Below are 15,861 nucleotides of genomic sequence, written 5' to 3' on the forward strand. Positions count from 1 at the left end.
GCTGGTGTTGATTTTAATCTCAGTGTCACGATCATGTAAGCGGATTGTGATTAGACACAGTTGTCACCGATTCTATAGATTTTGGCCATGTCTACAGAAGTGTGCGCACGTCCTTCAGCCTAGTTTTACACAAATATTTGAACAACCACCTGTTTTTGCTACATTCTGCATCTGGCCCACAGAAAGCCACAAGGTTATTTGCTATCTCCTTTTTCTCTCTCTCTAAATTAACTTAAGCTACTTTCACAGATGAATAAGCAACCCACTGCACTCAGCAGGAGATAGTCCACACTAGATTCTGTTCTCACCATTGGAAATACCGTCTTTGGCTTAGGCAAAGAGAGCTGTCTGGGTAGAGCGGGAAGCCAACAGGACAGCCATTGCCTCAGTGAATTCATGGACAATCACCCAGTGGTGTTTTGTCAGGACAAGGCCTTGTCAAATCTAAAAATAGATATAAATGAACATACCAAAGTAAAACAATGTCTCTCAACTTTCATCTTGGACGTTGCTGTCATAAAGCTTCTCACCTTTTTCCATCAATCCATATGTTACTGCCATCTTGTGAGACAGTCAGCTACTGCCACTGAAAGTTGGGCTTGTTAGGTGCTCATAGGAAACTGTAGCTGTCTGTCTCTTTCCTTGTATGGGTGTGGCCATCCCTTGTTGAAATGAGTGGAACTGGGCAAGCTGACCATATCTAGTCTAATGAAACAGGCAAGATGAAGGCTCACAGCACTTTCAGGTTAGCATCTACGCGATTGTCTCAATCTAATATGTTTAACCAGCTACTTTGCCAGCACTCTACATTCATTTTTCATTGGTATGGACCAATAACCATATTACACCCTGCTCGAGCTTTTTAATTCAGCTGATTTTCTTTTTGATAACAAATTTTAATATTACTTTATTTTCAAATAAAGAAGCAGACCTGTGTTTGAGCTTTTAGTTTTTTTTGTTTTTTTTTTAATTTAATAGATAGGTGGTCCACACAGGACAGCCACTACAAACATCTGATTTATAGAATATGATGATGGTAATTAAACAGAATATAAAGTATTACACTATGTGGGACCACATCCTCATTTAGATTTGACAGCATTTCTAGTGGATAATGGCAGATGGCTTGAGCATGAATTGAGGCTGCGGTTCGGGGAATGCCTCAGGGGACTGGCTGCAGCTCTCGAGCCAGGCAGATCCCCATGTAGTAATGCAAAGTAAATGAATTGGAAATTGCAGGGAGGGTGGGGCATGTAAACAAGAACGTAAACAAGAACACCAGACTGGAACAGGTATCTATGGAGATGTGGTCCTACTCCTGAAATTCAAATACATCATCTATAATTCAAATTCAACCTTAAATATTGGCAGCAGTAATATAAATCCTCCACTTGTTGTTGTCAACTAATAGTAAATAATATTTGGAGTATAGTAGCTATTTATTTAAATATAGCAGTAATAAAATTTTCCAATTGTTCAACCAGGAGGGAGTGCAGAAACACGTCCATGTAGATTGCAGACAGCAAGTCTGTTTTTAACTGATCCAGTTTATCTTCAATTCCTAAATAGTGGAAGCAGATGTTTTTTGTTTGTGTGTGCATCACCCGGTGTACGTCCTTACCTTTCTGTAAAATTGACCACATACCGTTACTTCCCTCTGGCTTTGTACTAGGGAGGTCACAGACTGAAGATTTTTTAAATCAGACATTTGTATTAATACCTGCTGATGTTCAAAGTATCCCAGAAAGGAGTGGAGTCTCTCACAACAACCCAGTATTTAAGCAGACACCGATTTCTGTGTCTAACTGCCTTTTTCCTCTTTCCTGTACAGCATAATGTAGTTCCCATAAAAATAGACCTATTTTGAACAACATGGAGTGGAAAGCCAATGCTGGGACTGAACACACTGGAAGACATCCAAGCACTGTCTTAATTGGGAGCAATCACAGTCATGTCCAGTGTATTTCTGGGGTAAGTCCATACATGGAGAATACTGAATCTGGAAACTAAATGTGAACAGGAAAAAAACACGTACACAATGAATCCAATAAAGAAACAAAGAAATGTCATTTCTTTGTGCTCATGAAGCACAAAGACAACCTGGAAACTTGCAGGAGATGCTGACTGCCTATACTAAGCTGAAATGGCTAATTAGAAACATTTGGTAATCAAATGGGAAGAGGAAGTAAAACTGAAAAAAAACCCAAAAAACAGAAAGATTCTTTAACCTAAACATAACCAAAACTGTGCTAGTTAGCGTTGCTAATTGTCTTTCTGCTTAGCAAGCAAAGCAAAATTAACTGCACGCTTACACAAGAAGATATGGCCGTTTTTGCTTGTAGATTTATAAAACAGAATGCCGCTGGAAGCCAGCATTTTAGGTGTACACCTAACCACACAATAGCTGAAAATAAACATAAAAACCTCGTGTTTTAAAGTAATGGTCCAACGAGGGAGTTGAACCCGGCTCCAAAGTCAATAAGTAACTACCGCTTTAAGCCAGACTGTTTTTGTCAGTTTCTAAGCACAAGGGAAACTATGTTCCCACAAGAACACAGCTACCAATTAACCATCCAGTGGCATTGTTTCTTTGTTGTAGCTATGTAATTTTAACACATCACTTACCACCACATGATTAATTATTAAGAGGTCATGAATAATTCACATATTTCTGTGAGTTGTTGCTCCCTTCTGTTTCAACCAGCTGACAAATGGTGAACGAAGGTTGACTTAGTTTAGCTCTTGTGTGTCCTGTGGACTGGTCGCACAGCACATGGTAGGGCACACATTTTGGCTTTAGGGACAAGTTGGCAGAGAAAAGAGGTTGCTAGACTTGTGCTCATGCATGTTCATTTCCAGCATCAGTCATCTGATGTAATGACAAGCTCATTTTCTGTGGTGAAGTTTAGCTTTCCTTAGGCATCCAACAACAACATAGCTATTTGGCCTCACACTATAAAAAAAGGAAAACTATGTTTTCATAGTGTTTCATTGCAACACACTTGAAAGCGCAATGCCACAAACAGTAGTACATATTACTTGGTGTTGATGTCTGATTTCTGTGCCTTGTGTTGCAATCATGTTTGCAGGGTTGGGCCAGATTATTATATAGTCAGTTACTCAATGCAAATAACAACATATTGTAATTAATAAGTCAGTTAAACATGTGTATTATTGTATCTGATCAGTATTCTGACAACACTTAAAATATCTTACACAAAAGAGACAACTTTTTTTTCAAAGCTTCTTCAGTAAACAAATTGATTTTCCAAATTAAGCATTAGCTGATGGTCAAATTTAACATTGCTTGCAAAAACAGTACTGTAGTACATTACTACTTTACTGTAGTACATTCTGTGTGCTCTTACCTTGCACTAGCATCAGACTGAAAATTTTTATTTTAAAGAAGTATTCAAATCATAATCCTTATTGATGAGGCCATAATCTAACATATTTACACATTTTGTTAAATATCATCTACAGGTGTAGTTTCTTATTTTTAGAGTGACTACTACGAATGTTGTTGGCGACTAATTTGTAGTTGATTAATCATGAGAAAAATCAAATCCAGTTAATGATATTTGTAATAAACATTGGCAATACAAATACTAGGGGTGTATATACAAGATATATGGGACTGTCAAAGTCTTGGTTAATAAGCTTTAAATGACACTGAAATGCATGGAACCTTGCACCGTATACATGTGTGGCTAACATTAGTAGTGCTAGCACCAGTAGCCTTCCATCTCTGCAGGCTGGCATCTACACACCTGAGAACAGCCTGCATATAACCTTTCATTTTCTGCATCCGAGTACTGTCTGTCAACATTGGTTCACACAGCTGTCATCTGATTACTTTCCACTTTGTTTGTTGTGACAACAGCCCATCACACAGGGAGAGGCAAAACCCATTAGCCTCGGATAGTGTCACTCTAACATTGCGAACCATCTTTGTACATAAATTCTTAAAAATATAAGAACAATATATTTACCTTGCATTGCAATACCATTTGCATTTCACCTAACCAATGGAGTAGAGCTGTTGTATGATACAGTATCATGCACTGCTTGTTGTGACTATGGTAAGAGTCTGTGCACCGTCAGCTGCAGCTGCGCGGTTAGGCACCCGTTCGTGTCACAGCATTTAGAAAGAAAAACAGAGATTGACTGCCTCTCCCAAAGAGCACTGCCAAGACAAATCTATGACTAAAATTTCAGACTTTGGATGACACAACTAGCAATGATTGTTTTTTGTTTGCTATGATTAGGATTTTTTGATTTAAATGGATGAAACTGTGTGGACATGGAATGACTGTTGTGATGGCTGTTGAAGACAACGCATCTTTCACAGATGCATCACAAGTTGAAATGACTCTATAGAATGAGCAGCTGTTGCAGATAAAGTATGAACAGTAACCTCATGTCCAGTGATAGAAGGAAGAGCAGCAGCAACTTGCTCACACTTGCAGCTGGATACTGTCAGGGAGTAAAAATATTACAAAGTGTCACATCATCTCTTTTCTCTTACAGTTATGTTGTAGAAAGTATCTTGGCTGTCCATTCAGATATTCAATTATCAGTTAGCAACATAAACTTTAAGTCACACAAACTAATACGAATCCACATCTTCATGAGGACATCTTATATCAACTTAAGTTGATATCAACTGCTATCAACTAAAGCTGGCAAAAAAGTTGTCAAAATTCCCTTGTAAAAAATATTTGAATGTAGAAAAACATGTGGGTAGAAATCAGTACTAATTTCATGCATGATGTAAATTTTTTAGATATACCTATGAGGTTTATTTCACCTCTTTTTGGATATAATGTATGAATTTTGATCGCAAAGACTGCGTTTTACAGGTTTTGGTTGGCTGCTATATTAAACTGAATTACAAAACAGTACTGTTTAGTAGCATCTGAGCTTTAACCAGATAAACAGTACTGTTTATCTGGTTAAAGCTCAGATGCTACTAATGTGCAGTATTTATTTTTGCATCTACTCAACCATTAATTCATATTTCGATTCAGCAAAGCAGTGACTTCACTCAGTAAGATTTAACGTATTACATCACTGGAAAATTCTCTGCAGCAATTTGCATTTGCATAAAATCACCATAAACCAATGGTCAAAATACAAGATAGACTTTTAAAGCTGTATCGGGGCCTCTTTTGTCCACCAGGTGGCAGGAATAATCAGAAACAACCCTAAAACAACAGTTGCTACAACTTTTGTATCAAGGTGTTCATGGACATATACAGGGTAGTATAAGCAATCCAAAAAAGGTGTGTTTCATAAATTTAATGTAGAAATACAACCTTTGCTGGAGTCCAAAGAGACGTCAGATTTTATGACAGTGTTTGGCAGGATGAGACGTACTTTGAAGCAAACCATCTTTTATTTCACTGGACATAGGCACGAAGAGACTCCCTTATGAGGATTATTCTCTTCATCGGTTGCAGTTTTGATGCATCAGATTTTTACTGGTCAATAAAATCCAGTGTCTGTTCATGTGGATTTACCAGCAGACATTACTGATAATGCCATGCTCTAACAGCCTCATATATTCGTCATGTTGTATTTTTCTTTTGACCAAGTAATCACACTAAGACTACCTGGTCCAAAAAAAGACCAATAAATAAACAGAACTATGGGATAAAAGTACACATCACACAATGTGAAGAACCAATCCATCTAACAATTCTGTATTTAGGATTTTGTACACCATCTTAAACTAGGACCAACATTTTTTGAACAACAGAAAGTCGTTTAACAAATAGATCTTAATTACAACTTCCTAAAGTCGATACAAATAAAGTTAACAGTCTGTCACTGAGTATTAGATGGGCAGATGATGTGACAAATGCAAAGTAAAGAGCAGTTACAAGGCCTCTGAAACAGCACTGAAGGTTTACAGCATGTCGGCATATTAACATTATTACAAGAACTAGATATTGAGTGTCAAGAAAGTACCCTTTCATTCCAGTGAAGATTCACTGTCCCATCACACATCCTTGAAAAGTATACAATATGCAGTTGGCCAGCAATACACATTAGCAGCAGGAGTGATTCTTCCACACTATTAAATCTGTGAAGATTAAAATTAACAACACTTTCCCTCCGTATTTTTTTCCAAGAGGGCATGAATTGAAGCAGTTTTGGTTAATTGAGCAGTCTAATATCTTGTGACACCTACAAATAGTTTATAGTAGCTTGCGGGTCTACTCCTACTGCAAATACCATGTCTATTTCATGTTATGAAACACAGACTGATCACAATTACTGTGACAAAATAGATATTTAACATACCTCATGACAGACCTTCTGTAATGTAGGATGAACACAGCACCAAGTGTACAGGAGCTGAATTTCATAGGTGTTGAAATAAGTTACCAAGCTAAGCTAATAAGCTTCATCAATTCAAGAATTTAAAAAGAAGATGCAGTCTTGCGGGGATTCATCAATACTGAAAGTATTCAGACTACAGTACATGATGCATTCACCCTTTAAAAAAAGAAAATTAAAAAAACAAACAAACAAAAAACCCCACTAACCATAGCCTTTACATTTTTCATCTATAGAGCACATGACTTTTGTAGGTCTGTCACGTAACCAGTCTCTCTCACTGACACTTGCTTTTATTGGATAACAGCTGGCTTCTCATCCATTAGGGTCCTAAAAGCTAAACATGAAGAAACCAAATAAAAACTAATCTCAGCTGCATTCTTTGCACATTCAAATTGTTTGCTGACAACAGTATTAACTGTTGGAATATCAGATAGCAATAATGCTGATATGGATGTGTGATGTTTAAAAATGTTGTGTTCAGTGTAGCTTTGTCCATTTAATTTTAACACCTCTTTGCAAATTCAACCTTCTCAGATTTGGTTATGAGTGAGCGCTACTTCATGATGGGAACTTATTTACTCCAGTATGATATGCACATCACATTAACATTGTCTGAATAAAAGAAAGTAGCTTAATAGCTTAAGGTCTTGCAAGACACTGGATGTTATAAAGGGACAAATTTTCTAAAATCACAAATTCTACACCATCAACAAGCGGGCTTGTTTGGAGACCATCTGTTAAATTAACATTTGTAGGCTACATAGCTATGGACTGTTTCAGTAGGTACATCGATGAACATTGACTTCCAAGAGACGATCAATGACTGCAAAGGAACTGCCTACTGAGAAGCTGTTTTATGCCATTGCATGTACATTAGCTACAATATGATCACAGCTTATATTTCTTAGAATTTAATTTTTGAATAACATGCAAAAGCTCTTTTAATCTGTATGTCATTTAACTATACACCAACAGACCTGGGGTCTTTACTACGAAGCAAGTTTGATGTACCTAGGATGTCAGGATATTTTAACCCAGGGTTCATCAATCTGGCTAAGAGCACATTCACATGAAAGGGTTTGTGCTGGCATCATCTGACCAATCACAAACATGGAAAATTCTACTGCAGTAGAGCATCTGGAAGACATAACTATCATATTAGAATAATACAATAGTGAGAGGATGACTGTGAGAGGGGGAAAGCGCTGTATAAATGTGTCTCTTCTTGAATTGCTTTGGTCAGTAAAATCTGTGAATACCTTTCATGTTAATCAAATTGGGCATATTTAAAGTCAATAAGGAAAGCTAGCAGAAATGCTGATTGTATGGGCTAAGTTAACAGGCTTACCAATATCACCGCTCTATTGGTCTGAAAGTAAAATTTCAGTTTTCATTATTTCAGTTGCAGTCATGTTGCTATTTGAATGAGTAAATAGAATAAATATAAAAACAGAATTCAAGGGTACGCGCCAATTTGATATTAGGTCTACAAAGACAAATGGGCGCCCCGTTTTCAAAGGAGTAACTTTTGTAAAACAGTTCCCTGCCAAAGTCAGGTATTATTTTCCAGAGAACTGATTGGTCAGCAGGCAGTGATTTCTTACGTGTTCATATTTAATCTAGAGTATAATCTGCGCCGCAGCAAATTAGGTCTGCTGCATAAATTACAAAATAAGTTCCCATTGCATGTAACTCATTGAGAATGGAACTGCCTTCATAATACGGGAACCTTAGGGTTAACATTTTACATATTGGCTAGCTAACAAGCTAATAAAAAAAAACAAAACGTGATTTAACCGCAATCAAAGAAATCTGTGTGTGTGTGAAGATGCAGATTTCCACTAAATGGGCATGTTGAGTCCATGTTAAGGTCTTCTGTTTAAGCAGAACGGGCTCAGATTGATTACTTACCTGAAGGAATGTCAAGGTACACTGTCAGGTGTTTCATAATAAAGGACAGCTAATGCCTTTTGTTTCGCTGTCAATAAGACACAGTGTGATCATTTTCACCTGACTCAGTCTATAAAAGAGATGGCTTTTCCTTTGCATTCACAAGTTATTAAAGTCATTCAACAGTCAGCTGAAAGTTGTCACAACAGCTTCAACTGAAATGAGTGCCATAAACATGGTTTGTCACATTAGCATTTTTCCATCATTTCAAACTCAGGGTAAGGTAAAGAGAAACAATGACCAGCAGCTCAATCTTTAGTGGCAATTTTAGTGAATTCTGAAAAAAGGGGTTCAAAGTGTATTCCTGAATTCTAAAGAGAAGAGTACAGAAAATGTGGTATTTTTCAACTGCTACAAATTCTGTAAACAAAAATACATGAATAGCATAAGCACATAAAGCAGGAAACTATTGACAGCCCTAATGAGGAGCCACAATGTCTGTCAGTTTAATCATGTTGGTTAAATGCTTATTAAGACTACCCATTAGTTCATAGTCCTCTCTTCATCTCCAGTCTCTTCCAGGTTCCTGCAACATTTAGTTGTTTAACCTAACATGATGATTATTGCTTCTCTACGCTATGAAGCTAGTATGCCTCACTATTTTGACCAAAAAGTAAAAACGACAACTCTGTCAGGTAAACAGTCAGTGAGAGTAGGAACAACACATACATACACACACACGCTCACACCCATTTAGTCAATCAATGTGAACATTGCAGAGTCAACCACTCACATATCAGTGAATTTAAAATTTATGTTCAAAAGGTAAGCCACACATACCGGGACACAAAAGACACAGAAAAGACGTACATGGACCGAGTCACCCAAGTGACAATCCATAGAACCAGCTGAAGCACCCCCGTAACGTGTGTTTCATCTCACACCGCTGTGTGTTTTGAATTCTCGTTTTCCTTCATGGGCGAAGAGGCAATATTCCTGTTGAACTGGCTGAAACTGGCTGCCCTGCATCTTGCCCTTGGCCCTCCTCCTCCTCGGTCCTCTCCAGCTGTGGGCCCCGATGGTAAAGTACTGTAGCGACCCGGGATCGGCAGATCCTGCCCTGGGGGGAGCGTGTTGCCGCTGGGGTGGAGGGTGGCATCCTTGGCAAACAGCCGCTGGATGAGTTGTAATTTCTCCTTCTCCTCCTGTAAAAAGACATCGACCAGGAGCTTCTTTTCCCTTTTGAGCTGCTCCACGATGGTTTTGGGAACATCAGGAATCACCCAGGCAACCACGAGGCTGAGGAACATCACCAGGTTCTTGAAGAATAGGAGAAAAGTGGGAATATAAGTGATAGAAAGACTGATGCATGTGGAAACAAGTGCGATTGATGATAACTGTGACAGTGACATACTGTATATCAACCATATCAATGTCACTGAGCCATTATGTCAAAAATATATACGCGGCTAGCGTAACACGCCAAAGTTGAAATAATGGATCCTGGCACTATTACAATTGTCCACTGGGTTATACCTGAGAACCAGCTGATCAGTGATGATCCCTGATAGCAATTTGGACCAGTTTAATGCAGAAGCTGATGTTTGCCTTTGTGCAACTTTGAGGTCTTTGCTCAAATCAAAGACAAACCAGTTCAAGTGATGAGAACGAGAAGGTACAGTCTGTAAATTTTTCACCGCAACACGTCAGTAGATTGAAGATTGCATTCATCTGTAGTGAGCAGAGATGGGCAGTAATGCATTACTGTAATCCGATTACTTTTTTCAAGTAACGAGTAAAGTAAGGGATTACTATTGCAAAAAAAGGTAATTAGATTACCCTAACTTTCCGGTAAGCACACTGCGTTACTAAAACTGTAATTTTTTTTGTGAGTGTCTCATGACAATGATGTAAGCGAGTGCGACGTTCGTGGCATATATCGAGTGCGGGAGAGAGTATGCCCGTGCAGCTTTTAAAGTGTGGAAGTACTGACCTTACTTTGAGCTTAAAAACTTAAGCTCAAAGTAAAAATGTGACAAAAAAGTGACAAAAACATTAGCGTCCACTGTTCACTGCGTGGGAAGAAAACTTCTTTTTACAGCAAAAAAACCCCTAAACTTCCAAGCAAGTACCGAGTACGCACCGAGTATGCTACGACGTAATGGGAAATTCACAGACAAACTTCCACTGACCGCTGCGGCACACCTGCACCAGGGCAAACCTCTGCGGCACACCTGCACCAGGGCAAACCTCTGCCTGCCCCACTCCTGCTATACAGGTGAAAATAGAGCAACAGGACCGCTGAGTCTTTGATTTTATTTATTTTCTGCTGTGTTTTACTTGCATCTATTGAAAAACTGAGTGTAAACACAAAAAAATATTTTATTTTATGTGCAGGAATGTGCAGAAAATAGGTTTAGATGTTAAACAAATTTCTTCCAGTCAGAGAATGTTGCATATAATTTAATGTTTTCTTGATGCATAAAGTCAAGTCATAAAGATTAAAACTAATAAAAACAAATTTTAAAAAGAGACTTTTTCCATTTGATTACATTTTATATGATGGATTAGGCAGAAAGTAGAGCTGGGCTGAAAGATCTATTGCTTTATCACCTATTCAGGTTGTAAATCATGTTTTTAAAAGTAACTAAGTAACTAATTACTTTTGAAAATAAGTAATCAGTAAAGTAATGGGATTACTTTTGGGGAAGTAATTAGTAATTAGTTACTGATTAACTTGACCAACACTGGTAGTGTGTGTACTCTGCGTATCTGTAACCGGAAGGTCGCCGGTTCGATCCCCGGGCTCTCTGTCCTGGTCGTTGTGTCCTTGGGCAAGACACTTTACCCTACCGCCTACTGGTGTTGGCCAGAGGGGCCGATGGCGTGATATGGCAGCCTCGCTTCTGTCAGTCTGCCCCAGGGCAGCTGTGGCTACAACCGTAGCTTGCCTCCACCAGTGTGTGAATGTGAGAGTGAATGAATAGTGGCATTGTAAAGCGCTTTGGGTGCCTTGAAAAGCGCTATATAAATCCAATCCATTATTATTATTATTATTATTATTACTACTCAGATACCAAAGTGACTCCGGACTTTTTCCCCTATCTGCGCAGGCCGTCACTCTATTGTTAACCGGAGCTGTCAGTGCTGGGTGAAACATTCTGAAGAGTCCAACATGGACCAATGAGTGAGAGAAGCTCACTTCTGACCGATGACAGCAATACTGAAGTGAGTTGTTGAGGATTTCCCAAACTTTTCAGTCTGTGAGCACTGCTGTTTTTTCTGTTGTTATGCTCAAGGGTCGTAAAAATTACAATTTCCCTCTGACAAACAGTTTGATTACATTCTGATGCCGTATGAGAGTTTATTCAGGACAACAATTTTACATCTATTTCAGATAGTTTTACTAATGCAACTATTTATGGGAGTAGGGTTTTTAGTGGAAATTGCAGCAATCACAGATAAAGGACATAAGTGGGTAAAACTAAAAATGATTTCTCACTGTTCCATTCACATCACAAAAAAACTATTGAACCAAAAGTTTAAGAGCAACTGTATAGTACCTGAATTCTGGTCATGATTATTTCTTAACAGAAATAAAGAATGAAACTTTAACAACTTGTCCAAGGACATTTGAGAAACATGAAGCATCTGGTTGTTTTCCTGACCATAATGAGAGCAGAGTGTGATCCACTCAGTTTGGAATGAGTGGCCAAAAAAAACCACCCACACACACACACACACACACACACACACAGGCATGTGTTTCTTTTATATGCATCGCTGCAAATGCAGACAGGATTTAAAAAAAAGAAAAAAAACAGAAACTGAGTAATACACTGAAATTGCACCTGGAACAGAATGACGAAGGCGAGCCTTGCAGCCAGGACACACCAGTACTGTTTAGAGAACTGGTACGCGTCTGGAGACCATGGGGGTTCCCTGTAGTCTTTATACCTAGAACAAAAAAAAAAAAAAATAAAATAAAACACCCATGGAGACAAGAATATCTACGAGTCCAGAGTTTGAGAATATGAGGCAAACCTAAGATTAAACTGATTTACAGCATCTTTATCTAGCTGAGACCTTGCCTAATCAAAACATATAGCTCCTTGGCTCAGTCGAGAAACTTAAAGTGCAATAAACTTTATCAGGATTCCTTTCATTTGTTGTCCTTGTAGTAAACACTCTTTATTGTACCTTCAAAACAAACATGGGGAAACTCAAACCACATGTTGTACAAACTGTCTACATGCTCCAAATAAGGACAGAGGCAGAATAAGATAACAAGGACTAAGAATAACAGCCAAGTGCACAACAAAAAGGTAGACAGGGTAGAGCCATTTTACCACCACTTCACACTTTGACATTATACCTGGAAACTTCACTTAACCATAACTACTACTATCCTCACCCAAACCCTTACCAATCATACTAAAAAGCACAAACTGAGATTATGGGGATTTGTCGTTCCCCAAATCTTGAGTAATTAGATTGCGGTCCCCACAGGATCAGCAATACCAGATGTGATACAGAAATTGTGTCAGTCTGTTTTAATCATCACAGAAAGATGTCGTCCAAATTCAGTTCAAGGGTAAAAGGAGGTGAGGAGTGAACACGTGAAATTAAAAAAAATAAATAAATAAAGCACAGTTGGTTCATTATTCATTATTCATTCATTATATCTTTAACTTTAAAAAAAAAAAAAAAAAAAAAAAAAGCGGTTTGTTAACACTGGAGAAAAAATGTGAGTTATTTGCTGCTGGAAGAAAGACATGAATAATATAGTTGGTACAGCTGGTACATTCAGGTACCAGAGCTGCTGCTGCTTCTGTATCTGTTGGCTAAAATGCAACCAGAGAGGATTAGAAAACAAATGTAAAGTTGCAACTGGACTGTTTGAGATTCAGCAGTATTATGAAATCAAAGAGACCCTGCTGAGTGAGTGTTGGAGAAAACCTCAGTGGTTTGTTGGCAATTTTCCACCCACTCTCTCTTAAAATAAAATAAGTGAAACGGACAAAAAAAAAAAATTCCCAAGAAAATAAAAGCATTTGTGGACAGGCATCTGATTTGAGCTACTGCATACATAAACTAACAGTCTAGATGATCCAACTTCAGCACAGCCAAGATTATTTAGATTTCCAAGTTCCTTAAATTCACTCGCTCCTTAATGAAGGTTGCACCCTCTTTACATCCTACTTTAGGATTTAAAAAAAAAAGCATTTTCAAAAGAAAGGCAATGAGCAATAACTGTGGGTTAAAATACCTCCATCTAAACACATTTAGTAAAATTGTGGGTATTGAAACTCCAAATAACAATACTACTATGCATGTTATGGAACTGGCTGAGAGACCTTTGCAACCTGCAGCATTATGAGATGTTATGAAATATCACTAAAATGCCAGTAAAAGCATTGAACAGCCTTAACCTGTAAACATCTGAAACGTTGAAGCTCACCAGAGTTCAGCAGCAGGTTACTAATCTGACCATCAACCAACCTTCTACAAATATGTAGAGAATGACACTTGGCTTTATGTTACACTGCCTTTGGCCTCCGTTTTCACAGCTATTGTAAAAGAGGCTGCATTTTCCTGTGGGATGCAAAGTACAACATAGAGCATTCCTTTGAAGCCAAGAACTAGGAGACAGTCCCTCTTATTGTTAACCTCAAGCACATCTTTAGGCAGAAAACGCGTCGTCTGAAACCACTAAATGTACAGAAGAGTGTGGAGACAAAGACTGGCTTTATGTGGAGCTGTAGCTATAGACAGTAGACATCTATTCAACATTAGGTTGAATCAGTGCACATTTAAGACATGGAGACACTCAAAATCAGGTTAAAAAGCAACATTTACTCCGTACTTAAAAATGTACTTTAGTGGAGACTTAAAATGTTATGAAAAGCACAACCAAAGAACGATTTTCAATCAAGTACTCAAACTTTAACTGCTTGCACTATGCTTGGATCAAGTGTGGTGCAAAGGTCCTCTCTCACTTCTGCAGCAATTTATGGAAACATGATTACAGAGATTCTGGGACTCTCCACCATTTGACCCTTAGAACTGAAGAAGCTTCTCGGATGAGAGGTGAAACGTCTTCAAGCAACTTAAAGAAGTCCAGACGCTTTTCTTTCCAAGCTCTTTAGACTACAATGACCTGGATGACTGAGAGCCTTCACAGAAATTACAGAGATTGTAATATTCTTTTGAGCATGAAAGTCAGAAAGTCAGTCATTTCTTTCCTGCATTTATAACTCGATCAGTTCTGGAAGATCCCCAACAACACTGGCTCAAATAAACCCGCAAATCATGACAGAGCTTGAACCTGAAAACTATATTCCTTATATTTTACATAGATGTATTTAAAACTGCACACCCCAAGAAGCAAAACAAAAGCATAACAGAAAAGAAATGCAGGAAGCTCGAACTGCAGGGCAGTTTAACACGTCACGCAAACAGGATGTCTCACATCAAAGTTTTACATTAAAATGACTGCACAACAAAAGTCAATTCCACACACTGTCATGAAAAAATTCCTCTGAAGTCAAAATAAATTAAAGGGACTGAATGAGCTGCCTCACTAAGCACTTGACTAACAGTATAGAAATAACAGAGAGGGAGGGGAGGGCCAGTGTGTGTGTGTTAGCATGGTCTTATGATGCCTGACTCCTTCTCCTTATACAGTCATGAGTGAGGAATGCTGTCCGTGAGAGTCAGTCTTCTTTCCCTTTCTTTTTCCTTTGATCTAGTCATCTGTCTCTCAGTCTCTCAGTAATATTTTTGCAACATTTTGTTTTAGGTCATCTTGAAATATAAAAAAAAAAATGAAATAAAAATAAAATAAGACCAGTCTCTGTCAGTTTAATTCACTTAACACTTCTTAGGTGGAATCACAAATACAGTTGTGCTATCAAAGATGATTTTTCTCTCTGTTCTTGTGTGTGTGCACGCATGTGTTTTCTCAAAGCTCCATGTTTGGTTAAAATAGTGGAGCTCTGCAGCACTGAAGCATTTAACTCAATATTCTTTCAGAAGACCTCTCAATAAGATTAGGGTTACTATGTGAGACGAGCGTGTTCGTCTGGGTCATTCCCATCTATAAATAAATAAATAAATAAATAAATACATACACAGTAAACCTGTGTTACTCAACATGGTAGCTGTTAGCTATCATCCTGTTTGTTGTACGAACATATGAGCTTCATATTGGATCCATTTGGTAGGTTTGGCATCACCCCACATTTGCCCCAAACCCCTTTAACCCTTGTGCAGTTTATTCATTGTCTCTAGATCGCTCTAGGCAGGAAAATGGAGCCGGATGCAATCTTTTGGAGGGCAGACTTTGGGGGCACAAAATTTTATGTTGTTTTTCCAATGAGGTCACGTTTCATTTCAAACTAAAAACATGGAGGATTATTTAATGCTGGCAAATGGCAGTATATACTGTATTAAACTTTACACTATATGTGGATCAATGCAATCAGCGTACAGTAATATAAGTCTTGAGCCAGTCCCCATCTCTTTATATTTCACTAGGAAAATGTGATTCAGTTAAATGTGCAAACATACATGGAAATACAAAACATAAGGCAAATCCACAGTTGTACAATTCAAAAAAAT

At 38.1% G+C, this 15,861-nt stretch overlaps 1 protein-coding gene across 2 annotated transcripts in view; it reads right to left on the bottom strand.

The window, feature by feature from the left end:
* Window positions 1-5,678: 5,678 nt before the first annotated feature.
* ano2b (anoctamin 2b) overlaps window positions 5,679-15,861 on the bottom strand; it is a 64,682-nt gene continuing 54,499 nt past the window's right edge. For both annotated transcript variants that reach the window (XM_085435910.1, XM_085435909.1), the window contains 2 exons: window positions 12,090-12,195; window positions 5,679-9,557 (listed from right to left, as the gene is read on the bottom strand). In XM_085435910.1, coding sequence (XP_085292036.1) covers window positions 9,177-9,557; window positions 12,090-12,195 — 487 coding nt within the window. In that variant the 3' untranslated portion in view covers window positions 5,679-9,176. The remainder of the gene's footprint in view (window positions 9,558-12,089; window positions 12,196-15,861) is intronic.

This window comes from Copadichromis virginalis, linkage group LG17, assembly GCF_057382275.1.
Source record: "Copadichromis virginalis isolate Kocher_CV1m ecotype Utaka linkage group LG17, C_Virginalis_male_GT1.1, whole genome shotgun sequence".
NCBI lineage: Eukaryota > Metazoa > Chordata > Actinopteri > Cichliformes > Cichlidae > Copadichromis > Copadichromis virginalis.